This window comes from Dermacentor variabilis, chromosome 5, assembly GCF_050947875.1.
Source record: "Dermacentor variabilis isolate Ectoservices chromosome 5, ASM5094787v1, whole genome shotgun sequence".
NCBI lineage: Eukaryota > Metazoa > Arthropoda > Arachnida > Ixodida > Ixodidae > Dermacentor > Dermacentor variabilis.
The window spans coordinates 119,796,637-119,823,439 of record NC_134572.1 but is presented as its reverse complement, the minus strand read 5'-3'; the positions used below and the strand labels follow the sequence as shown (position 1 = coordinate 119,823,439).

The window sequence follows — 26,803 nt, the reverse complement described above, 5'->3', positions numbered from 1 at the left end:
TTGCTGACCTTGCGGATTTCCGCTGAATTAATTCGTGTGGCAATGGGGATCGTACAGTCATGAGAGTCGTGACCATCGTGATGGCTATGTCGCTGTAAGGCTGTCGATCGGTGACATTATTGCAACCATGGGTACACGAACGTTCGACGCACCGAAAAGCAAGCAGCCCAAGGTATGACTGCGTCCGGAGACAAAGGCCACAAGATAGATAGTGCTTAGAGGTTCAAATACGGATAGACCAGCCCACAGGCTGCGAAGCCTTAATTGTGGACGATAAGCGCCGCGGGCCGCTTATGCAGCTTCACGAAGAACGCCATGCATATCTTCAACCATAATATGCCATATTAAAAAAAAATGTGTGGTTAGAAAAAAAAAGCAAGGCAAAGAAAGTGAAAGAAAACGTTGACGATCTGTCTTGCGAATATGAAGGCGCTGAAAAGATCCTGGATAAACAGAAGTACACACTGTTAAAAAAATTAACTTATGGGGTTTTACGTGCCAGACACACTTTCTGATTATGAGGCACGCCGTAGGGGAGGACACCGGAAATTTCGACCACCTGGGGTTTTTAACGTGCACCTAAACCTAAGTGCCCGGGTGTTTTGGCATTCCGCCCCCATCGAAATGCGGCCGCCGCGGCCAGGATTCGATTCCGCGACCTCATGCTTAGCAGCCTAACACCATAGCCACTGAGCAGCCACGGCGGGTAAGTACACATTGTAAGAGTTGTAAACAGGTTGTGCTTTACGTGCCTAGGTTAAATATGGATACGCAAAACGAGGTGAAAGCAGGAGCAAACGTTGGAACAAGTGGACATTTCTTTTTCAAGATTTTGCTCGTCATGTTGAATTTCTCTCTTCCGCATTCCCCGTGTTTTTCCTACGTTAAATACAGGCGCCCTGTGTTCATACGAACTCGATCAAGACAAGTAAAGGCCTATGATGTGTTTTTGGAATGCTATTTAATTCAAGAGCTGCAGAGCGACAGTTTTTGTCGTGTAACTTCTTTAAGCATCCGCGAAAACGGCTTTCTTTTCATTGGGACCGTGACAGTTCAGAAGGAGCAGCTTCGAATATACTATGTACCCAAATTGGTAATCGAATGAATCATAAGCGCTCGCATCTGTCTTCTCAGAAACACATGACAACATATGGACCGGGATATTACCCTTGATAAACTCTCAGGTACCTCCTATAAAGAATTCAGCAATAAAACATTGCTTTATTGCTTTCATTTCGCATACATTACGCATACTGCTTTTTTTACGGTCAAAGTTATTTAATCCTTAATAATTAATCGTCACCAGCACCAGCCGACATAATAGCACTTTCTATTCCTTGCGCAAGTGGGGGCAAATTAAATTCGGTGCACAAGCACCGATTGAAACTGCTGAAGAAGCAGACACATATAGTATCACTCGCTATGTCCTCATTTCAGCACATGCTCGCCGCCAATCGTTGAGCTGCCTCATATTTAAAACATATTCACGAAATCATTGCAACTTAAAGTAAAACGATAATTTCCACATGACATTTCATCGCGATCGGTTGCCGTTTCAAAGCGACCAAATAAGTATTTTTCGCGGTGTTTCCAATGTCGGATGTTTATTTCTGTCAAGCACCTTCACCTTCGTCCGGTGGAGCCTCGGTCACCCACTCGCCGAAAAAGTACCCCCTTTGCAGGGCGGCTTTGTTGCCCGCGATGCCGTGCCGAGACAGCTTAGGGACTCAGGGCCGGCCTGTTTACTGGAGGTCGAAGTTGCTGGCCGGATGGTACGTGACCCAGGCGGTGAAAAATAACAGCACCGACAGCGTCTTGACGAATATGAGCGCGCCGAACAGGTTGTAGCTCATGCTGCTGTTCTCGTAGATGCTACACGCGCCGCGCTGCTCGCCGCACAGGGTCTGCCACGTCAGGCAGCTGCGGTCGATGATCATGCCGAACAGGATGGGGGCCATGATGGTGCCGAACAGCCGCACCGAGACCCACTGCAAGCCGAGGGCGAGCGGCTTGGCCGCGTCTCCGACCACGCGGATGCTGGCGCTCAGGCCGGGCGCGCTGTTGAGGAACGTGCCGAACAGCACCAGGAACAGGCCGACCGAGAAAAACGGCAGCAAGTCGCACGAGGTCTGGCAGCGGGTCAGTTCGGCCTGCACCGGCACCGACACTCCGGCGCGCTGCTCCTTCGCGTTGATGCATGCGCAGTCCGAGTACACCTGCGAGCGCGCGATCACCCACGTGCTGCACGCTTGGCCTTCCGGGAAAGCGACGCTCGGGCTCGACGAACGGCATTATAGATGGACGCTAAGGCGAAACACTGAATTTCTTTAGACTCGATAAAGCGGTGACTCAATGGGTTATCTTTACTTACTTCCCTGTGATGTAGGTTGAGTATATCCGAAAAGAGATAAGGTAAAATTTTTATTGTTTTCCTAATTTCGCTCCCATACCCCAGCTTGAGTATGTCGTTGTGAAGTCGGAAGCGTCAAAAATTTTTTATCCTTCTTTTTTTTAGTGCATTTTCGCTGTTTCGTCTAAATAGACGTTCTCATTCACTGCTAAGTGCGCCCGAAGCAGCAAGCCAGCGTTCTTGGCTTATCGCATTATGTTTTTACCGAAAAAAAGAACAATACCTAGGCCCCAGCTGGCGGTGTCAGAGTTTGTGACGTCACGATGAGCGGGTATGCGAAGTTGAAGGTGGCGTCGCCACCCGTACTTCGTTATAGCGTGCTTTCCAGCTTACCAAGCTGTCTCAATGAGTAATGGTGGCTTTTACGTTTTATGAGGGTAATTTCATATTACACGTCAAATTATTTTACTCTTGAATGTTTCTTTAGGAATTTGCCAGATACCTCCAAACAATCCTGCAATGTGTTCGTGCGACCAAAAGTAGCACCGGTGGCACCAACGCCCTACAATTCCGTGCGTTTAGGTTTAAGAAGTTGTTGCCTTCATTATTCACAAGCGTTTTCTTTTTCTCTGGTGCACACCCTTTATGTGCAAGTTCACAGCTTGTGTCATCACTTCTGTCCTCAGTCTGAACCTCTCGCGACGTTATTTATTATCATTAGGGAGTCACCTCAGCCCGCTCGGTTTACAAGAATGAAGCTTTCAGTCTTGAAGCCCGTTTCCGGGAGGAAGATAAAAAAAATACCATTTATTTTAATGTCATCTGCATACAAGGGAGCTCAAAACACAGAAATGTCATTATTATTCATTCTGCAATGTCACTTTCCGCCTTAATTGGGAAATACGGGTTGAAATATGATGACCGGAGAACATGGCCAAGCAGCTTTTTTCATATCTTTTACCCTGCAGCACAAACGCGGCCCACTTGCACTTCCCTACGATTGCTGCGGAGCGAAATGACTGCAGTGCTACTTTTTCAAAGTGAAGCTTTCTTTCGCCATACTCTCGGGTTCAGCGTAGCTCCTGTTGGGACTGCTGCTGTCTGTGCAGCCTGTAACTGTGCAGCCTGTGCTTATAACTGTACAACACTGGTAGGCTGACCGAGAAATTAGAACCACTAAGCACCCCTCTGTTCTGTGTGATAAGAAGGTACACTGCCTCATAAAACCTATGCATATTATGTCTGCTCATAGGTATTTATAGAGCACACTGACCTCATAATTAGATTGGGTATTATGTTCAATAAATTCGTCTGTTTACTTCAGTTTCATTGATCTAGCCATTTGGTGTATGCCCCTGGATGTGTGCCCGTTCTTGGCCGGTCCTCCGAAACGTATATGTGCCGCAGTGACCGAATAAGTACAATATCCTTCAATGTAGCTACAGGTGTATGTCCTCATTTCCTTTGCATACAGCTGTCGTCACCAATTTTTATCTCGACAGGCATTACGCATTGCCTCCACCCGCGTGACTTCACTGCGTGAACGACGCATGTGCTTCAGTTGGCGTTTGCACTTCGGCACATCTTCCGTGAGTACCGGTGCCATGAGTAAACGTTTAAAAATTGCACGAGATTATTGTGGCAACCTTTGGGGTGGATATACGTGAGCACTGGTGTGGTTTCACGTTGCATTGTATGGAAGTAAACACAATTGTATGGCACTACCGTTAGTACTTGATACACGGCGTCAAGCAAAGTGTCGTTTCACATAAATTCCAACATGTGCTTTCGATCTGCAGGCAACTTTCTTTTTGTAGTTTCTGCCGCATAGATAAAACGTGGAGAAAAAAGAACCAAATTGATGGTGCAAGAGATGTCTATCATGTAGACGTTTATTACACCCAGCGAGAAATTCTAGCATTTCACAAAACACATGAGTTACGGTACAAAATAAGGAAAACAATAACTACACATAACAAGGACACCAGCAACATGGATGGGGCTTCGAAGTACAACTCAGTAATCAGCGCAACCTTTTCCAAAGGCAGTCATAATTATCCCATTTTTAGGTCCTGTTCAAAAGCAAAATGAAGCTCACCAAAAAAGCTTTGAGAGTGTGTAAACGCAAAATGACATCTGCGCTTTCAGATTTAGCGGCCTCATTAGGATCGTTAGTGCGGTCACCGTTGAGCTTCGTTATTACAGCAGTGCTTGTTAGCAGTGGATTGCCGCCGGAGTCACGCCAGTCGCACGATCAATAGGAGTGGTGCAACCCTTTGAGACAGCGCAGACGAAGGCGCATTTCGCATCTGGCCTTTCTTGTGCACTATCTACCACGTGACACCGAGATTTCGCAGGCGTCTCTACAAATACATTCATCAGGTCGAGTTACATATGTTTCAGTCATTAGGTGTTTATGCTGCGGCATGCTGTACCTTGTGCGCTCCTTTGAATATTCGAGCATAGTCGGCCTAGCTTGCTTGTCGATAAAATTTCACGGTATCTGCGCGAGATAATGCAAGCAAACGTCTCTCATTTGAAATATCGTCCCCTTTTCGTGCGTTTTCAAGCCATCAATGAACACTTCTCCTGAGAGCCAATTTGCTCCCACTGTATACCTGCAGGAAGTCAGCGTCTTTTAGCACTCGATGTAGAATACTTAAATCAGTATTCTCATGTTTGCAACCAACAAAAACACAGGTGCGTCGTACTTTTGGTATTTATGTTCTCTTGTTAGTATGCAACAGTGAATACTTTGGCAATCACCTTCTAGTCAGTGTGCGCCACGGTGTGCGCTAAGCAATACGAATGCGATCCAGCAGGCACGCTTTAGCATCCGACTGCATTTTAGTGCGTTTAGCATTTTGAGGAAATAACCACGACTTCTGGTGGCTGTCTAAACGTATTCGTAAACCCATCTTGAGGATAGTGTAGTGTAACATAGCGGTACAAGCGACATGGTGGTACGGTACCACCGCACCACCGCTGGTACTGGTGCCCGTGGTAACCTTTAGGCTAGCGCATTGAGACTCTGTCTTTAAGACGTTGCGCATATTGTCGAAGACGCAGGTGCTGTCGTTTAAGAAGCTGCGCCTCTGACCGCAAGCGTCTGGGACGAGAAGAAGCCGCAGACGCTGCACGGGTGTCCAAACTGGCCCTGGAGGATGCGGCGCTCAAAGTACCGGTTCGCTTCCGCACACGGTAAGACAGGGTGGTAAGATGAGTGCCGCCCATAGCATGTAGTGCAACATATTGTCACCACCTCCCAAAGCATGCCAAATGTATTCTTCGATAACAACTGGGATGTGTTCTTCGAAATTTTCTCTTTTTTTTTTATCTGACTGACAGAAAGCAGCTCTAAGTAAAAAAAAAAAAAAGTGCCTGCGTACTACTTACCCCTTTATGGCGGCTGAAGCATTGCATCGCTTTTCTGCCATCCCTTCAATATAACCTGTGACGCCAGGCGCAGAAAATCCCCACCAGCGCCCAACTCGAACTACATCTTTGTGCAGTATACAGGGTGCTCCATATTGTTTCGCGCATGTACATTGCGCAGTTGTGGGTGAGTATCTGACCGGCGAGCCAACAAGACAAGTGTTTCAGGTGGCTCTTTTTTTTTTTGGTATCCATTGTACAACACTCACCACTGTGCCTTCCACGATCATCTCCTGCCGGCAGCCCGCGAAGCATGGCGAGAAGTAGGTGACGTTGTCCACGCCACAGATAGGACTGTACAGCAGTTCACTGCACGTGCACTGTGCGTTGCACGTCGCGTTTGGGCTGAAGTGGTATCCTTTGCTGGAAACAGACACGGTATTACCAGCGCTTGGTTCGCCATGAGTATCATTGAGCAAAGCCACCCCTACAGAAACATTGTTCAGGCAACTGTGCGACTGGGTAACTCCAATGTGGCGTTACCATCTTTTTTTTTTTTGCTAGGTGCCTGAAGGTTCGATATACCCTCTGCCATTTGAACTGTCTTGAACAATGAACTGACACAGTCCGTTTTATTATTCCTGTGAGTAAGTTCTCTTGTTTCCTCTAATTTCATTCCGACTCGTTATTCTTGCCATCACAGACGCAAGAAATATCAGTAAACTCGTTTCTCTTTTACCATTGATGATTCTAGGCTTCTGATAATATTTTTTTTTGCTCCCGTGATTACTGAATTTCTTGATCGGTTAACTAGCAAAAGCGAGCCCATCAGTTTACTCTCAATCTTACTGCGTAAAGCACGGCGATAATAAAATGTGCGCGCATGTTTCATGCTGCGCGGGAGCTTCGCCACCGCCACGTGTGGAGGCGTACTTACGCACTCTACTCACGTGAAGCTCACTCCAGCATACGGCGCGTTCGGGCAGTGGAACAGGACGAAACCCATCACGCACCAGGTGAACATGCTGGCCAAGACGCACATGCGGATGATGTTGGCGCACACTAGGTCCAGCTTGTCGATGATGTAGCCGCCCAGCAGGGTGCCTCCACATGCGCTGGGTATGGCGATCAGTCCTGCGTGACCACCGAACTACTGCATGGTGCGGGCGTTTCATTATTGTGATAGTAACTTACAAAGTATTACAGCAGTGTTACTATGGCGGTACCAATTAAGTGAACAGTTGGCGAATTCCCACCGTCGGCGTGAGGTTCCGCATGAAATCAAAGTGCGATAAGATCCTATCGCACCCCGCGCGCCGCATGCTGCGGTTGTGACAGAACGCGATATGGATGGCGGCTTGACGCACGCAAATGTTTAAGGTCACGTGATAAAGCACGTGCAAGGTGGGGCAGGGGAAGGAGAGCGGGTGAGCGTGTCTCCTATGGTAGCCCGGCCATATTTGCAAGTGGCGGTCCGCGTAGTTGAGCGCGTACTCCCTTCGCGCCCTATCTTATGGGTAACTTCCGGTGGGTGCAAAAGTAGGCGAGCCGAGTTGGCTGGTGCGGTGGCATGTTTGTTGTCTTTCCGCATGCCTAGTGCTGGAGGTCGGGCAATCTCAAGTTTTCGAGACGCGTTGAAGCGAGAGGCAGCATAGGCGCTCTCTCCCCTTCGTATTCGCTCTTCATCACGCCAACGTTGTGCCAGCGTGTGCTTGCGGTGATCGAGTGAGATCTGTTCATGTTGGCGAGTAGGTGCGTGACAGCATGCGTGTTAATTTACTTGGAAAACTAAAACTACAGACCTTACTTCCTGTTGATGTCTAATACCTTGCTATAGGTACCAATGATCCGCCTTTCGAACGAAACTGCTTATTTTACCTATATGTGCGCGTCATAGAGCTAGACGACAGTGAGGGAAGCGATATCGGTTAGAAAGCAAACGTGCTTTTCTCAAATTTTAGTTGAGATTACGAGGAAAAAGTGGGGAAATGTAGTTTATGTAACGTACAAACTAGTTAATCGCTGTGTTATTAGTTTAACAAAATGATTGCGAAAGGAAAGAAAATGCAATTCAGGGCGGCGGAGGATTACGTTGTATGATAAGAGTATGACATTTACACGCATATACAGCATTGTATTTGTTGTCGCAAGGAAGGAAAAATTGAGCACCGCTGGGATAGGCCTTCGGTGAATATAAAATGATTAGGGCATCGGCCGGTTGTGCGGCGGAACAAAGGTTTGTTCCCAAAACAGAACGCGTTATTTTCTTTTCTGTGTAAGACTTATTCGAAAGGAGCACCGCTGCAGCAGCAACAGTCGCCAAAAGTCGAGCGGATTAGCAGCGAAATCTTCGCCTTAGAACCAACGGCCAGTACTTGTATACCGTCATGCCGAGCAACGCATGCGGGTGATCATTTACCCTTTGCTCGCTGAACTTCATTTCGACTTATGTAAACAGCCCTACACGACGATCACGTTGGTCGCAATTCAAGCAAATATACGTGCATTGGTTCAATATACGTAACCCGCATGGATCGACAGACTTATACCGATTCATTTCTCTTTGAAACAGGTAAAGTGTATTCCACCTCGTGAATTGAATATTCTGCTAACCAATAATAATTTTATTTTGCAATACAAGCACCCTCAGGCTTCTCTTTCTGTTAGTTGTTCCCTCTATAAGGACGCGTTCCGTTGAGACGAACTCCCGTGGTTTACTGCACATCTTTCTCTGGGGTAGAGTGAATTTTGTTCTAGCATCCGCATGTATAAAGTGTGTCTCAATTGCCTGTATGCGGCGACACTTGCGTGGCGTGATTGCAGTATCGCGGGGAGCATGCAAGCGTTGGTGTTCTAACGAAATGCAAATGCCCGAGGCATACTTTCCTCACTTTTCCACAGATTTCAACAAGATGGGATGGTGCATATTGGATGCCAGCAGCAAGGACATTTTCATTCGCCGCGATGGCCTGATGGCTGGGGCGTTTCGCTGCCGAGCGCGATGTCAAGGGTTCGATTGCGGCCGTGGCGGCCACATTTCTATTGGTCCAAATGCAAAAAACAAAAAAAAACTGTCACTTACTTAGGTTTAGGTGCTCCTTAAAGAAGCACAGGCGGTCAAGATTGCTCCGCAGCCCTGCACTACGGCGTGCCTCATTATCAGATCGTGGTTTTTGTCGTTAGACTGGAGAGGGTAGAGTCGGGGTAACTAGCATGGCGTACTCGCGTGACGCGTTCAGGGAGAGAGAACTCAAATAGAGGCTCTTTCTTTTTTCGCTTCACTCTCCGTCGGAATGGAAATCGCCGGAAACATGTTTCGGCTTGCTTCGGACGAGGACGTGTGGGCTACGTGTAAACGCTCTCGCATAGTAAGTAATCCGGATGCGCTAATGAATGCGGCACACGCTGCTGCCACATTGGTGGAAAAGTATACCTCCTGTAAAGCCACACCAACTCAGGAATGACTGCCTTTAAGTTATGCCACTTTCCTTTTTCCTGTTTCTGATGATATTCCGCTAATCCTACAAGGTATTCCCGCGAAACAAACGTAGATCCATAGCGTACATTTCTGACGTTATGACTAGGGCATTTCTAGCTTGAGTAGAGACTCGGCAACTCGTAAAGGACGCAATCACTAAACAAGGGCAGCTGCGCTTTTTTTACGGGTTGGCTGCATTGTAGCAATGCAGCGGTGGTTGTGGGCAATTTTTTTCTTCAATCTGCAGCGAGATCCATGTAGTAGGAGGCCTGACGCTTATGTGTTACTAAGTTGATAGCCTTGCCTTATGCGTACGAAGATGGACGGGCAGACAAACGAGGCAGGTTCATTTTCCAGCTCGTATTCACTGTCGCTGTAAAACATCCATACCGAACACACGCTGTAAATGCCGGCACTTGAGACTAAAGAAAACTGCACCCGCCGTGATTGCTCAGTGGCTATGGTGTTAGACTGCTGAGCACGAGGTCGCGGGATCGAATCCCGGCCACGGAGGCCGCATTTCGATTGGGGCGAAATGCGAAAACACCCGTGTACTTAGATTTGGGTGCACGTTAAAGAACCCCAGGTGGTCGAAATTTCCGGAGTCCTCCTCAACGGCGTGCCTCAAAATCATAAAGTGGTTTTGGCACGTAAAACCCCATAATTTCATTTTTTAGAGAAAACTGCAATCTTTGAAGTTGTTATACCACGTGCTCTACTCAGCTACTTTTTAAGTTTACGTACGTCTACGTGACTGCAATGCCTGTGGTCGCGAAGAAATTGTAGACAGAATAGCTTCCGTGCTACGGCTTGTCCTTTGAACATAGAAAGTTGCGCATTCGCATGGCTAGCCGAAATTCTTTTCTCACTATAAAACATCTTGGGACCATAATCTAGCACTTCAAAGGTGCAGAAGGCCAAAAAAGCGCTACTACGATTTCTAAAGGCGACTGGACTGAAAGACCGTCTGCAGCACAACGCTCAGAATTTCAGTGTGTCGACGCCTCTTCTGCACGTTAAACTCCTGACTTTCTCATTTTAATATTTTTCTCCCCTTTTCTCTTCCCAGAGTTTTCGGTGTAGCCAACCTTGGTCAGTCCTGGCTAAACTCCCTGCCTATAATTTGTTCTTTCCTTTATTTCTACCTCTCTATGTGTTACATGCATTCGGTAATTTTTATACATACCTAGAAGGGTAGCCGATGCGGATGACGTCAAGCCAAACTGGGACTCGAGGATCTTGGTGATGAACGCTGAGATTCCAGATGCCATCAGGGCTGTGAAAATGAGGTGGTCAGCGAGGTCAATGCATATGCACGCCTCGTGCTTCTATATGCGAATGCGCATTGCCTCATGATGCGAGTCTCTCTACTCACTCTCAATCGTTCCAGCGAGGGTGAGGAGAATGTAGGTGCGATTCGAGAGCAACACCAAGACCATGGGGATGAATTTCACTGGCTTCTCTATGCGCATTTTGGTCGCTGCGAGCACGTCCATTTCCGGCCTTTTCGAGGCGCGAATTTCTCGAGACCCTGGGATCATAATGATTGAGTGCAAGCGATGAAAAACTGAGAAACACATTGCGGAATTTTCGGTGCCTGCAGGTAGTCGGCGCTTTTTTGCATGCCAGTACAGGGCTGACGAGGAGGACGCAACAAAAGCTGCAAGGCGCTCAGCATGATGATCTTACGTTCGTTACGGACGACTTTTTCTGTTGCGTCCATAAACCTCCGTATGAAAATATCGGAAAAGTTTGCAACTAGAATTCAGGCACGCTTGTCTCCAACTTAAGTCCGCCGTGGAACTAGCCGTAACCACTAGAGCAGACTTGACTAATATGGAAATTTCTTTTATCTGGTCGACGACACACCTGCACTGTTGTCACAATTCGGACTTCCCGCACCCCTCGTGTTCCGTTTAAAGTTCTGAATAAAATGAAGTGGTAAAGTTGTTTTAGACTGACGCATAAAAGTAAAGGTCATCTTACATTTAGTCACAAAACTCACGGGTCTTGGTTAAAAGAAACAAGGACCTGATGCTGCAACGAAACTGTTCCGCTTTTCGGCGTTCCACTTCGAGGGCCCTTCGTATTTCAATTACTTCTAAACATACAGTTTGCCAAAGAAAATGCCGGTCCACCGTTGGCGGCAATGGGCCACGGGAAGTCACTTTCATTGTTATATGCTCCACACACCTTTCTTTCAAGTTCCCATGAAGCTGTCCGCGTCTTGCTACGTGGTACACTAAATCTGTGTATAAAACCTAACCATTATAATTGTGTGATCAGTGTGTGAACAGTACGTACAGAAATCTCCGCTAGTTGGGCTGATGGGAATAAAGTGCGGTACCGATAGTCGAGGTTAAGATTGCGCCAGACATGCTCAGCTCCCGCACTCTATAAAATGGTGGCAACTGCGTTCCACCCTGGCAGGGGACTTGAATTTACGTATAAAGTATACTGCTTTTTAAACGTAAGGGAGACATTCAATGTCTATTTGGCCGCCTCAAGAGGCCTCTGTCTAGCGTGGTCGCCACATAATTTTGTTGCTTTTGCCTCATGATAACGTTGCGTTAAATGCCGTGTGAAAGTTTTTTCACGATGGCCTTACATCCTATAGCCGGAGTCGTAGTGAACGAAGATGGGGTCGCAAATACTTATTTTTTGGCATAACTCTTCAATGTACGAGCGATTCCCGTAGAACATGCCACCGTCTTGCATCGAATAATATTAGACGAATTCTTGACAGCAGTCGTTTCACCAGGAATGTCGACGTTAATACGATTAGCCCCGAAGCAATGTAAACACCCAGCTAATTGCCACCACCGAAACGCCTAATGTACGAGGCGTGTGTGCGCCCGGGATCCCCTCCAAGCTTCCGTTTGGACACGCTGCGAGAATTTTAGCTGCGCTGCAACGAAGCTCACGCGTGGTGCTTGTTTGAATATATATTCAGAAAAGATCCCCTGAATTGCATATACTCAGTTAACAAAGCGGGCGTGAAAGTTCTTGCAGAGCAGCGCATACCTGGCTACTCAAGTTGACGTCAGAATGGTTCATATAAATGCGGCACAAATTCAGTGACACGTACCCAGGGAACCAAGTTGGTGCGATGGTTCCTGTCGAACACGGTTCTCCCAGCGCAGCAATGCACTGCGCTACGCATGAAACCATGGACTACCCTGTGACCCAAATCGGCGGGAGTACCGACAGGCACATAGATACAAACATAAAAACTCCGGCTGAACGCATCAAACTATCACTATCGACATCAATGTGTTGATCATTGAAACAATATAGCGACACAACATACAATGTCGCCACCGAGAACCGTTATGTATGAGGCCTGTATGCCGCCGGATCCATCTGTCACGCCTCCCATTGAACAGTCTACAGCATCTAGCGGCGCCGCCAGGAAGTCCACCCGTGGCTCGTGTGTAAATACATAATAAAACATGCATTTTCAGAGCATATAATTTTTTTTGTAATTGAAGAGCAGCACGTTCGTGGTGGTACATGCAAAGTGGTCCTAGTTAGCGCAAAAGAGGTTCATCAAGACTGGCGCATACCAAGTCGCACACACACACAGTAACCGAAGTTAGCGTGAGATTCACTGAAGAGCAACACATAGCCAGTGTGTAACAAATCTGTTCCTTCAGCACAGCAGCCAAGCTGCGCAGTGCTCAGCGATTAAAGTCGACTCTCGAAGCGCGTGGCTACCTTGCCCTTCTTGCGCCTGCGGTGGGCTCTAGGTACACCGAGCTGAGGCATATTTCAATGCGTTAACATTCTTAGGGTAGTTCACGAATTCTCTGGGGCCCAACTATCTATATATGTTTGCATGCTTTCTCCCGGTTACTTGAGCCCCTGGGTGATTTGTGCGCATCGGGCTGCTGTGCTGATGGAAAGGGTACGGAAGTAGCCATCGGACCAGCTTGGGGTCACTGTTTACGAGGCAGTGTGTACATGAATGCCGCTCTTTTACACCATAATGGGTTACTCTAGATGCAGAACTGGGTGTACCCAGTCCTGCATCTACAGCGGTACTTATAGGTACCGATGTTCGCAGAAGCTCTTTGACACCGATTTGGAGTAATGGGCGTGTGCTACTGGGCGTGTGCCGCTCTTCAATGAACGTCTTTGGTGCCAACTTGGTTAACTAAGCATGTTCTACTGGAAAGGTGTCGCTCTACAATGACAAAAGAAGATTCCTTAGATTATTCCGCTGCTGAGCGGAAATGGAACCCACGTCACAAGAGCTCCTCAAGCACACCAATCCGACGCATTAGCGGGATGCGCCACAAATGCACTCAGCATGCACAGTTTTTCAATGAACGCCTTTCCCGCCGACGCTTTAGCGAACGGTGCCTTGGATGCACTGCGTATACGTGCCGCTCTTTAATGGACTTCCCGCCAACTTAGGTCACTGAGTATGTGCCACTGCTTGTGTGGCAAGCGAGGGAACAATTCTCAGTGTTCTCAGGCACCGGCGCACCACAATTGTCTCGGAGGCCACAGATGAACTTCTCGGCAGTGTCACTAGAGGGCGCATCGTGTCTAGAAAGAAGAGCGAGGGAGGAATCCGGTTGCCGCACGACGCATTTCTCAGCTATCGCACGCACCGGCGCGCCATGCATTTTGGAGGCCACGCGCAGGCTTCACGGTGTCGGCGATAGATGGCGCCCATTGTTCTTAAGAGAAGCGCGAAAGAAGAATAGCGCTGCAGAACATGCCTACACATAACTCGTTTCGACCGTGGTAATACGCGGTGTTGCTATATTGATTCAATGCTATACGCATTACCGTCCACAGTCATCGTGAGGCAGGTTCCGGCAAATTTTTTTCACATAGAGTGTGCTTGTGAAGCGAGTGTGTTTGTGAAGCATTGTGACATGCATTCAGTGCCTCAGCAATCACCCAGAGCTCATCGGTATCGCAAGAAGTGGCAGCCTCCACGCAGTCCGAGTATCGCATTCTAATCGCTGAGCACTGTACCCATTAGTCCATGTACTACCAGTGACCCGAGTTGGCGGGAAAATGGTTAGATAGGAAATTAGACTCCTGAAAGTGAGTGAAGTTTACAAAGAATGCTCACACCCGCCGTGGTTGCTCAGTGGCTATGGTGTTGGGCTGCTAAGCATGAGGTCGCGTGATCGCATCCCGGCCACGGTGGTTGCTTTTCAATGGAGGCCAAATGCGAAAACACCCGTGTACTTAGATTTAGGTGCACGTTAAAGAACCCCAGGTGGTCGAAATTTCCGGAGTCCTCCACTAAGGCGTGCCTCATAATCATAAAGTGGTTTGGGCACGTAAAACCCCATAATTTAATATTTTTTTAAGAATGCCACCATAATAAAACGTACTGAAAAGTATGTGAAGTAGCCTATGAATGCTACACGCATAAAAAAAATAGGACCGTTCCCTTTGATGACGATGGCACGCGTCATTTGAAGAATGTAACAAAATATTGTCATTAGCATTCTTTGGGAACTTCGCGCCTTTTCATCTTTCTATCTAAGGGATTGTGCAGTGAACTAGGGTCACTGGCTAGCCTTTGGTCTAATGGATACAGCATCGGGCTGCTGGGCTCAAGAAACAGGGTTCGAAGCCAACCGTCTGGCCAACTTGAGTCACCGGGTATGTGTAATTGGCTATGGGCCACTCTTCAATGAACCCCTTTCACGCTAAATTCGGTTACTGACTATGCACCACCAAGTATGTGGCGCTCTTCAATGAGAGAGAATACTATAATTGAAATCGTGAAAAGGGGGGATAGGGGGTTAGGAACTTGACAGGTGGGGCCCCAAGTCCAGGGCTCCACTGGCTTCTGCCGCCGGCCGAATGTGAGCCAGAAGAGCCTTCTCCACCTTCGGGTCTGAGCTGGCCAGTTGTGCCTACCATTGTTCCAGTGTTAGATTATACCTAGCTAAGTAGGCTCTTCAATGAACGTCTGCGACACCAAATTGGTACACTGGGTATGTGCCACTGGAAATATGCTGCTCCTAAATTATATATAAATAATTAAAAAACTGATCCCGTGATCGGCGAACTCAAATCAACGTCATATATACTCATAGAATTTTGTCTGAATATATATATATATATATATATATATATATATATATATATATATATATATATATATATATATATAATATGTGGAATGTACATAATCGCGGACTTCACAGTGGCGTCACCAGGTGCAGCAGCGTGTCCAGTGGGAAGCGCGAAGGAGGAACCCAGCTGCATGCATGCCTCATACCTAACGCGTCTCTGCTGCAGCAACATGGTGTGTCGCTACATTTCTTCGGTGCTAATCGCATTAACGTATACATGTATCGTTTGATGGCGTTTCTGGCAGAATCTTTCCGTTTGCCGAAAGCCCTGAACGATAAGGCGCCGGCTCACCGGGCAGCTCCTTGGGGAAGGCGAAGATTGGGATGGCGACGATTGCGGCCAGGCAGGCGGCTATGAGGAAGCCTATCCACCAGGCGCCCACCCAGACCTTACTGAAGCGGTTGATCTTGACCTCGCTTGACGTCTTTTGGATGTCGGTGTAGAGCGAGAGAAAGTAGCCTCCCGAGATGAAACCCATGGCGGGGCCCAAAATAGCCATAGCGAAGTAGATGCCCAAGTAGACGGGCGACGTCTTGGGGGGCACACTGTCGTCGAGGTAGGCGACCCCCAGCGTGTAGAATGGCGAGGCGCCGCAGCCGTGCAAAAAGTTTCCCAGCATGAACAGGTAGCGGTAGCTCGCTAGGCTGCCCTCTCCACCTTCCGGACACAGGGCGTGCATTGCCAGCTTGTTTGGGCACGTGTCTCGCACCTCGACGCGCGAGTGGTAACTGGGCGCCAGGAAGTGTGGCAGCGCGAAGAGCAGCGAGCCGCTGGCCATGATGACCGTGCCGACTGCAATGATGCGCGGCTTGTGGCTGGAACCACCAAAGTAGGCGACGGGCGTAGAGCAGAGGAGTGAGCCCACGTTGTACATGCTGACGATGGTGCCGGCTTGGACGCTACGCAGTTGGAACCGCTTCTCGAGCGTGGGCAGCACCACGTTCACGTAGCCATTCACCGCCAGGCCCTGGATGAACGAGGTTGAGCAGAAGGCCGCCAGCGCCAAGGGTGGTGTGCGCAGTGGCTGTAGGATGCGCGGTTGTAGAGGACCCCAACCGCACGCCTCGTCTTCCGGCGCTGGCGAGTGTGCCGGCGAAGGCAAGAGAGCTGGCGAGGGTGCCGGCAAGGGCGCCGGCTCCGCTGCCGGTGCGGCCATGCTCTTCCTGCTGGATGAATAAAACCAGGCCAATTCCACGTGACCCAGACTGCCTCCCGCGTTTGGCCGTTCGTCTTTCAGCCGCCACCTCAGAAACAATCTTTAAACAGTTACACGTGATGCCAGGGAACATAGACCATGTATGCAGCGTCAAAGTAACCACCCTGGATATGCCGTGTCTACGGGGACCAAAATTTTTCGTGAGAGTTTCATGCAATGACCTGAAATCTTCCGCTTACTACTGGACGCTGTAGACGCTAAGAAGGCCGCAGTGATTCGAGAGCCGCTTACCTATGTGTATGTCTTTAAGCCGACCAAGCCAACGCACACCCTAACCAGACGTCCGTTATCTTCGGCCTGCCAGAGCTCCAGTCAACCCGGTGTGGTTCTACGAAACATGGTTTCGCGCTTATGTCCACTTTTATTGTGTGGATATTTCTGCACACAATCACTATTCCACCACGACAGGCATCGAAGGATAATCTGCAGCTTTTTCTTCTTCTGCCCGAAACGCATGGCACATAGACATTGACGCTGGCCCCTTAAAACAAGGTACATACCCACGATATAAATGACTGCAAAGCGAGAAATGAAAATCCAGCGCCAGCAACGTAAACATTTTCTAAAATAAAGAATGAAGTAAATATATATTAAATGGAATCAAAGAAGAAATCGCAAACAATTTATTCAGACATCTTGTTAATAAAATTATGGCGGAACTCATCTCATGACTGCCGACGGTAATGCGAACGAACAATGTAGCGACATACCTTATTCCTGAAGTCCACTTTATTTAACACATATAGTGGTAATTCTGAGATTTTGTTTTGCTTCGGCTATGTGCAACATACCCGATATCGTTGTACTTTGGCGCTGGCTTGCTAAAGTCACCCATGAAAATGGAGGCATGATGACGACTGTAGGACTCCGACGTAGTGACGATGAAGTGATGAAGCATGAATGATACCGATTGAATGACAAATTCGTCGAACGAAGACGGCGTGAAGTCAATGACATCTTGATTTTTAAATTACGATTATGGTATAACAATGACAACGTGAGGATGACGACATAAGGGCAATGAGATCACAATGATTCTACGACGACGATGGCACAACGACGGCGGTATGACGACAACCGAATGAAGAGGCACGAATAACGACAATTGCACAACCAAGACGGCATGGTGATGACCGTACGACACCCGATGTATGATAGCGTCTCTGTGACGACGACGGAATGACGAGCACGACACCACAACGGTGGCACGACCACGATTTAGTGACGACAGCGTGATTACAATAGAATGACGAACAAGGAATGACGTCTCTGGATCGACGTAGGTGGTATGATGACGGCGTGACGACAATGAGATGACGATACTGAAGTGATGACGATGGTGGAACGACGGCGTGACGACGATGGCATGACGAGAGTCGGATGTCGAAGTTACAATGATGACAATAGAACGACCGTGCCATAAACATGACGACAGTTTGACAGCGAATGCATGACAGCGACTATATGACGAACGACGATGGCATGGCAATGACACGAGGACACTGGGATGACGATGTGTGTATGAGGGCAATGGCAAGAGAATGACTCTGAAAGCTTTATGAAAGCTGTATTAAAGCTGTGTGACGACCATGGCGTGGCGATGACGGCACGACCCCGATAGCATTGCGACGACGATTTTACGATGGTGGCATAATCACGAATGAGTGACAACAGTATGATTATAATACAATGACCAAGAACGGTTGAGGACAATTGTATGACGAAGGCGCTATGACAATGTCGGCATGACAACGGGATGACATTACTGCAATAATAAAACAACCGCATGACGACGATGACGGGATGACGACGGCATGAGGAAAGTCAGGCTACAAAGCTGAAATGACCACGACACCATAATGATCCCGATAACATACATAGCTGCCCAAGCTATTAGGCAGCTTACAACCACTGGGTTGGAGTAGAAGGTGTGATGGTGACAGCATGACGAGAGTCAGATCACGAAGCTGAAACAACAACAATTTAACGACGACGATAACAACACTATAGCAGTGTGACAACGAATACATGACTACGGCATGACTACTGCATGAGGACGATGGCGTTAGAACGACGGCATGACGAGAGTCAGATCACGAAGCTGTAATGACGACGACTGAACGATCACAACAGCATAACTACGGCCGCGGGACAACGAAAGCATGACGATGACGTGACGACGACGACACGAAGAGTGTTAGATGACAAAGCTGGAATGACAGCGATGTAGCAACCACGACGGCATCATGACCACGAGCCCGTACCTAGGCGCCCAAGCTATTAGACAAGTTGGGCCACTGTGTTGGGGTAGAAGGCATGATGACGACGGCATGACAAGAGTAAGATCACGAATTACGAATTACAAAAACGGAACGACCGCTCCAGCATTGTGACCAGGAACACATACCTAGTGGCCTAGCCAGGTAGGCAATTTGGGTTACTGAGTCGCCGTAGGAGGACGGACGGACGGATGGACGGACGGACCATGGACAGAGAGATGGACAGGCGGGATTCAGAATGCCTGAAGTAGGCAAAGAATGCTATTTGCATTAAAAAGTGTGTACGACATCGTGCCCTTCCCAACGTTACGGCTAAAGCACCAGATGCCTCAGGGATCTTCTGGAGGCAGGCATAAACGGCCTTGAGGCTTCTGCCAAATTGAACAACGTGTAAGAGTGATCAGATTTACCGAGCCACTGAACATGCAAAGAAAAGCTTTCATATGAGGGGGAGAACACTGTCATTTCACCACTTGTCCTATCCTCCAGAATCAGTATATGTTATTATCACACGAGGGCTGCAGAATGCTTTGATGTACGTATTTATATGCCTCCTACTTTTCAGTGCGTACGCTTCTCATCTCCGCTCTGTCCATGGCAAACATCATACATAGTGTTCGCCTACGTGAAATCACTCCATCGACACCATCCAGCTGCAGTGTGCATCGACTCCAGAATATCTGTATACATTGCGGCATAACTTGTAAACAGCGTAATGCATACGGAATGCACATAAAAGTAAACATTGCATGAGAATAAGGCTGTTACTCATGCAACACATGAAAAAAATATTGCTTGAAGCTACATGTTGCAAAAGATACGCGTTGGTTCTTCCTAAATTTAAAGCGACGCGTTCTTCGCAGACTTTCCTCGTTGCGGCGTGATTGCTTACAGGGGAAGTATTGTGTAAGAGCTCACCTTGTGGACATGGCTATTCTGTTTGCTGCTGAAGGGCTTATTGGCTGTGTTGCGTCGCTGCTGCGGACGCGCAGCCCAACCCAGCCAATCAGAACTTCAGACGAAATGGACGTGTCCACTAGGTGGAGTTTTACAGAATACCTCCCCTGCTGTTAGCTATGGGTATATATATATATATATATATATATATATATATATATATATATATATATATATATATATATATATAATATATATATATATAATATATAACATACATTTATTATAAATAAATATGCCCAGCGTGGGGGGCACACGGACAAACGTATAAGCTGACAGCAGTAAGAGAGGGGAAAGAAAGAGAAGTTGAATGATATGCAGAGAGGTCTGCCTGACACATATTTCTCTAGCTAGCTACTCGGCGCTGGGGGAAGGGGAAGAGGGAAGAAAGAGGCGCATGATGGGTGACGATGACGAGACAAGGAAGATGTAAACCATATGGCAAGCAATTTGGCATGCTCAAATCCTACAGTCCACGCCCGTACTTTTTAAAAGTTCAGTAACGCCTGGATGGCCTTGAAACTTGACTGAGCGTCTGTCCAAGGGCCTAAAATAAACAACGGTGGGCTGTCGAGACGCGTAAGGTCATTGTTCAACTTTTGATGCTCTTGCACGTGCTTAGGGCAGTCACAAAGCACATGACCTATAGCCTCATTCACATTACACAACTTACAGTCTGGAGACTCGGTGCGTCGCATGAAGTGCACGTATCCGCGCGTAAACGCTACCCGCAACCTTAGTCTGTGCCGAAGACTCGCACAGCTACGTTGAATTTTCGGTGGTAGACTAAATTTTATGGTACGGTCCAATCTCTGGAGTCGTCTGTGGCGATTATCCGGATTTCCCCAGTGCTTTGCTGTCGATTTTCGGATGACACTGGAGAGGAGGCAGTTGGCGTCCGCTCTTAAAAAAGGAATCGCAAGCAGTGACTCTGGTTATTCGAGTGCTTTCTTCGCTTCGGTGTCGGCCATTTCGTTGCCGTGTATACCACAGTGACTGGGAATCCACTGCAATGTGATGTCGTGGCCGTTTTCTTGCGCTTAAGTGTCGAGTTCGGCAGTTTGAAGAGCCAACACTCTGTAAGCCCTTTCTTTGAACACCACCGATTGAACACCACCGATGCAGAGCCGATTTTGCGTCATGGAAGACCGTCAATCACATCGAATCCAGGCAAGTCCGAGAAGAATGCGTAGCTTTAAATTTACATAAACAACTATGTTTTTAATGTCCCGATTGCATGCCGAAAACAACGTCACCAAGTAAATGTAAAAGGTAACCATTAGCTCATAATCCTTGTCCAAAAAAAAACCGTCTTTATTGTCCAATCCACTGAGATGAAGATCTAAGATCACGTAGTACGCTGTTGTGGTGATGCAGCTCACTCTATTTTCGTGTCACCTACATGGCTGCCTTTCGTCGCCTGTGACGACGCAACGGCCTAGAGCGAAGTGGCCGGAATTACAAAAAATCTGACAGCAGTGTTGCCCTCGGGCCATATTCACACAGTTCAGCGTACCTCAGACTTTATATTGGGGATGAATGGGTTACGCAATCGTTGCTGAGGCTAATCTTGATAAAGAATAAAAGCAACGTATCAAATTGGGTATTATGGGACGGAATTGGTTACGTTGCGCTGCAAATTTCCCGGTGTATGTGTGTTAAACTTGCTAGTTTGTTCTATGCTTCTAAAAGGTTGTTAAAAGAGAACAACGTATTCACAAACACCAACAAAATCTTCGCTTATACTGATTCCCACAGCGCCAGTGATCTGCATTTTTTTTCTTTATCATTGACTAATTGATTACAAATCACCAGAGCTATGTGTAGAAGAGTAACGCGAAAAAAAAAAGTTCTCAGTTCCTTGGGATGACAGAAAATCGGGTACGCTGTATCAGGGACGCAGCCGCAGTGTGGTACGTAAAACGTCTTGCAGATGGCGTATGAGCACAAGGCTAAACAAATGACGTATAAGCAATGCGCAAGTTACAATTATTCACACATAGAAAGGGTTACATGCGTAATTTATTTTGAATCTTGAGGGCGCCTTACGGTCTAATTTAGCAATCATGCTCACTCCTTATTCGTAGTGGGCCCATTTGTTTTGCAGAAGGTGTTTCGGCACTAGAGTAAAGAAATTACTCGCCTGCTGGTGACGCCCGAGGCCGTCCTGCGCTAGAATGCACGAGCGGCGGCGGCGAGTGTGCATCGAGGCACCCGGATGTAGGCCACCCGAGCCCGCCGGACTCGTAAACTGTCGGGGCTCCTGCACTTGCCTGAGTCTCCTCCGCTTGGAGACGGACGCGCTTCGCCATTCTCAAAAGGGTTGCATATCTCTCTGACTCACTGCCCCAGTATTATCCCTCCATTTCGGGATCTTACATGTCGGAAACGCAGAGGCGCCATAGGCGGGCAAGTGCGAAATTTCTGCAAGAATTTGCACACGTGTTGTCCTCTTAACTCCTTGTGAGCACCAGTGGACGATCATACCTGCTATGGCATAGTGAGACTGTTCCGGCTCGGGCGAACAAGCTCACTGCCTAGCTACGTCTCCCCGAACGCATCGCTCAAAGCTAACCTTAGCTCTAATTGCGTCATTCGCGGGGCGACAACGGTGCAATCTGCGCCCACGACACATGCATGATCGAGTATTGATGAAACGCCCATCTATGCTTCCTAATCATTGAATAATAGCTTCTTTTCTCTACACAATGATAATAAAGTAAAGCACATCATGTCACATTAGAAACCTGTCATGCCCAAATTATGATACAATGAAGGGGCACGGGGGGGGGGGGGAGGCGGTCACTGTGGTGTAATCTTGCAATTGTGCTCGCTCCCTGAACGTAGTGAGCTCGCTCGAGTGAAAGATGGGGAGCGCGGATTGGCATCTCTTTGTTCTGCTGCCCAAGTCTCTTGAGGCCATTTCTGGTTCCTGCGTGTTGAACGCGGGGGTGCCATAAGCAAGCAGGCGTGAAAGTTTGGCAAAAATATGCAGAGTTGCAGGCCTTATAAGTCGTTATGTTCAGAGGCTCCAGTTTGAACGAATATACCTACTATGGCTGAGGTGACTTCTCTCAAACGTGAACCCTTCCGCTCCGATCGGCAAATGCACTGTAGAGCTATGCCTCTCTGAGCGCGGACCAATAGGCTAAATTTAGCTCCGATTTCCTTATGCGTGGTACGACAATGGCTCAAGAGCACCGACTTATGGGCTACTTGGTTACGCGTAGCAGATCACGTTCAAGCGCGCACAAACAAGGACAAAGTGAGGAGTACACAAGTGAGTAGACACACGAGTAGACGCTGCTCCTCACTTTGTCCTCGTTTGTGGGCGCTTGACCGGGATCTAGTATGACAATGGCGCCGTCCGCGCATGCTGCACATATATGATGGAGCAATGGCTTCTTTCTTGTGCACAACGATACAAAAGTAAGGCGCGTAGATAGTAAGGTTGCGAAGATCTAAGCGTTAAAAGTGTAATGTCTTTAGTTGAATTCTGTTTTACCAAGCGACCCCCTGTGACCGACGTTAAAAATGTCTGACTTCAAACAAGCGTCAGAGAGCTAAACGTCATAACAACAGCTACAGGTGCCAAACCGTTAGCATCACCTTGAGCTGGCAATTATCTACAGACGATCATAGAGTGAGACTTTCACTCCTGGGCCTTGTGAGCAGCATGGTTGACAGCCAACAAAGTAACTGCTGTCTGGTAAGCTTTATCGAATTAGACGCTACTGCTATGCTTAGCCACCTAGAAGTGCGTGTTGGCCCTTGTTGGGAGCTGTGGAGCAATGGAGGAACGAGGGGATGACATTGGCCGAAGATGTGAGGGAATTTAGGGTATCCGGCACACTGAGTGCAGGAAAGTCGTCTATCTGGCTGGTAAGAAAATGAAAAGGGTGTGGTGGGGAGGCTGTTGGTATGTTCTTGTCATGTAAGGACGACTTGAGTTCGTGCTATCTCAGGGCGTAGTTTCGGGAAGGCACTTTGTGAATTCCTGTAGGTGTGAAAATTTGGTAGGGCTGGTCGAAAATTGCCTGCAGGTGAAGCGGTAGGGAAAACCAGTTTGCAGGCATCTGAGAGAAAAGGGACAGCTTTTGCTTATGATTTGCAGTCAGCCTCAATTATGGACTTATTGTTGTGCGTCTATTAAACATTTCTTGTCTGCTCATGTCTCTTCAATCCCACTCTCAGGCTTCATCAATTCGGCTGCTCTATCATTTGTTATAAGCAATAGCAAGTGCTTACAAACAGGACGATATCACCCAATGGCAATATTTCTTATATTTATATCTGTTGCATTAGATATTTCAAAATCCTGCATTTAGAAATCTTCCAGACATGTGCGCGATCAGCAAGAAATCATTGTCTCCATACTTGACATACCACTGTATTTTCCAATTATGAATAATTAGGATATCTGTGTATACGCGGAAGTAATAGTTCTGCGGAAACGCGCAAGGTGGAGTGAAATAATTATTAAAGAGAAAAATCAGAGAAAAATTGTAACAGTTGCTACGATTGGGTGGATGTCTGATTTCTTTCTCTTTATTAACTGTGTATACTCTGTAAATAGTTTGAAGATATTCACTTTTGATTTCTGCACGCCCCAGCTACAAGCAGGACATACAGTCTTGCTGATACATTTTAATGAATTGAACATTTTTTTCGCAATGACTTTCCCAGATTTGAGAGCAAGCTATCAAGTATTTCAAATCAATTGATTTTTATTTTGCAAAATTCAACCTCACAACAGAGTTGGTCTAGGTTTTGTCTGGTTGTGATGGTGAATCAGTGCAGGAGCTCGTTTATCAATGCTAACTACTCGTAGGGTACCACTATAATGAAAAAAAAAAACTTGCAAAGCAGCTTATTAATATCGTTTTTTAAACAGCATATTTTTAGCCAGTACTAAGCTATGTTTTCGAAACTTACATCACACGAATATTATTCAAGTGAAGAAAATTGCCCTAAAACTATGAGAAAAAATAAAAATTGAATCAGAGGGACTTGACTTTCTGTTACTTACGACCATATACCCAACCTAACCAAACTTAATCATATAAAACCAACTATATACTCACAACGGACAATGAAGCAGGAGAAAGAGTACGATAAAAATTGTTATGGTTGCTTCAGATGTAAAAATGACAACGAAACGGGAAACGAAAGTATGCGGGAGTATAAATTGTGGCTGGTGAGAGCCGAACCCACAACTTCCGCATTGCACGTGTGGTGCATTGCCTATTTGACTATCGCGGTGGCCATACTCTTGTCGAAAGATTTGGGTATTCGCATCTGTGTACCAGGCTAGCCAAGGTTAGCCACTGCCGCTCACGGCCATGGCGGCCGACGAACGCCTTTCCGCATGCGATGCGAGGCGCCGTGCAGTATGCTAGTTTAGGAGCAAGCTACCGGTTTATAAAGCTTCGTATGCTACCTCAGGACATCAAGCGCGGCAGTGTCGAGGCTCTCAATATGCGAGGCGGAAGGATGAGGGAATTCGAGAGGCTTAATTTTTTTTCTTAGTTTACACAACCATGTGAAGAAAACAAAGACGTCAGGGTAAGCATAGGGGAAATAATTGGATTTGATTTAAAAGTTGTAATAATAGTAAAAATGGAAATAGAAAAAATCAGGTGGGAGCCGAACCATACATCTTCTGCACCATGACTGCTGGCCGTTACCGCGACCGCTTGACCTGAAACCCGCGTATAATGCGGGTTCCGTGGGTTTCGCGTCAAGAAAATCGCCTGTTCTGAAAATTGTTTTTGTTCCTTTTTTTCTGCTGTCCACAGGTTACTCCTTCACCTTGTCCGATCGTGATGCGTTCCGAGCTCCTCATCCTGGCCGCGTACAAAGGCGAGTTGCAAGCGATTAGGATTTGCCATTATTGGAAAATTCTGAATAACGAATCGACTAGCGTACTATTCGATTCGGTCTGCCAATAGAATGGTCACTATTCGTAAATTCGAATATCTTTCGAATACTTTTTGAATGCATCAAACCGTCAACTGTGCCCAAATAAACATGATGTTGGAGTAAAATTACGGCAAGCTTTCACCCCCGCGGGCAGAGTATAGACATAAAACACGAGGAGCATCTCGGCTACTGTTGACTTCTCAGTGACTATAGTTCTGACTCACTGAGTCTTCGTGACTGTACGGGTAGCGAGCGACCTTGGCCGTTCCTGTAGTCTTCCAAACACACTGTAAGGCTTGGTATATTAGTGGTTCTTCTTTCTTTTGGGGGGGGGCGCAAAGGCCAGGGATGGCCAAAGAGCGCTAAACAATGTTATGATATAGATGATGATGTGCTCAATGACAAATGGTACATGTGATACGGCCGTATAACCACTCGGCACGGGATCAGTTTGGACCGGTGGCGCCTTCATGCGGCGGCGCCATGAATGTAAAGGCAAGTGACGGCCGGGCTATACACGGCAAGCTCTGCCGCCAGCTACATTTATTTAATATGTTCCAGCATTTTTTAATTTGTTTTGTGTTGCCGAAATACCACGAGAAGCCGTGAAATCAAAGCTGCTGAAATATATTACGCTTTTGGGGGCACATACAATTACTGAAACATGATTGAAGCTAATTAGCCCATTCACTACCATTATTTTTCATCGCGGCCTCACCGGATCGAACAACGGAAGACTGCATACGCGCGGTATGTAGGCAACAGTGCATACAGTGCTCAGCAACTGAAACGCGAAACTCGAAGTGTATCGTCGGCGGTGCCTTTTGCACCGACTGTAAGTGCAGCGGACACCAAGCTGATGTCGTGGTATCCAGTGAACGCAAGAACCTTTATTGACGCAGTCTGACTGCAGTTGCTCCTACGGCGATCACCTAGATAGAGCTCACTTCCGGCGCAAAAGAAGAAATTGCAGGACGCTTAAGCTTCGCTTTCAAGAGTGAAACGCGATCGCGTTCCCGTCGACCCGCCAAGGGGTGTAAGACAATGGGCTACGGCGCAGCGATCACTTACGAGGCGCCCCGCATCGGACGCGGTGAGCGTCGAGCAACGCA

At 47.4% G+C, this 26,803-nt stretch overlaps 1 protein-coding gene across 1 annotated transcript; it reads right to left on the bottom strand.

Moving 5' to 3' along the window:
* Nucleotides 1-1,742: 1,742 nt before the first annotated feature.
* LOC142583634 (solute carrier organic anion transporter family member 4A1-like) lies at nucleotides 1,743-16,473 on the bottom strand. Its single transcript, XM_075694127.1, has 6 exons — nucleotides 15,609-16,473; nucleotides 11,209-11,304; nucleotides 10,390-10,479; nucleotides 6,676-6,859; nucleotides 5,995-6,148; nucleotides 1,743-2,216 (listed from the first exon to the last, which is right to left on the bottom strand). Exons 1-6 carry the CDS (start codon nucleotides 16,471-16,473, stop codon nucleotides 1,743-1,745), a joined length of 1,863 nt encoding a protein of 620 aa, XP_075550242.1.
* Between the last annotated feature and the right edge of the window lie 10,330 nt (nucleotides 16,474-26,803).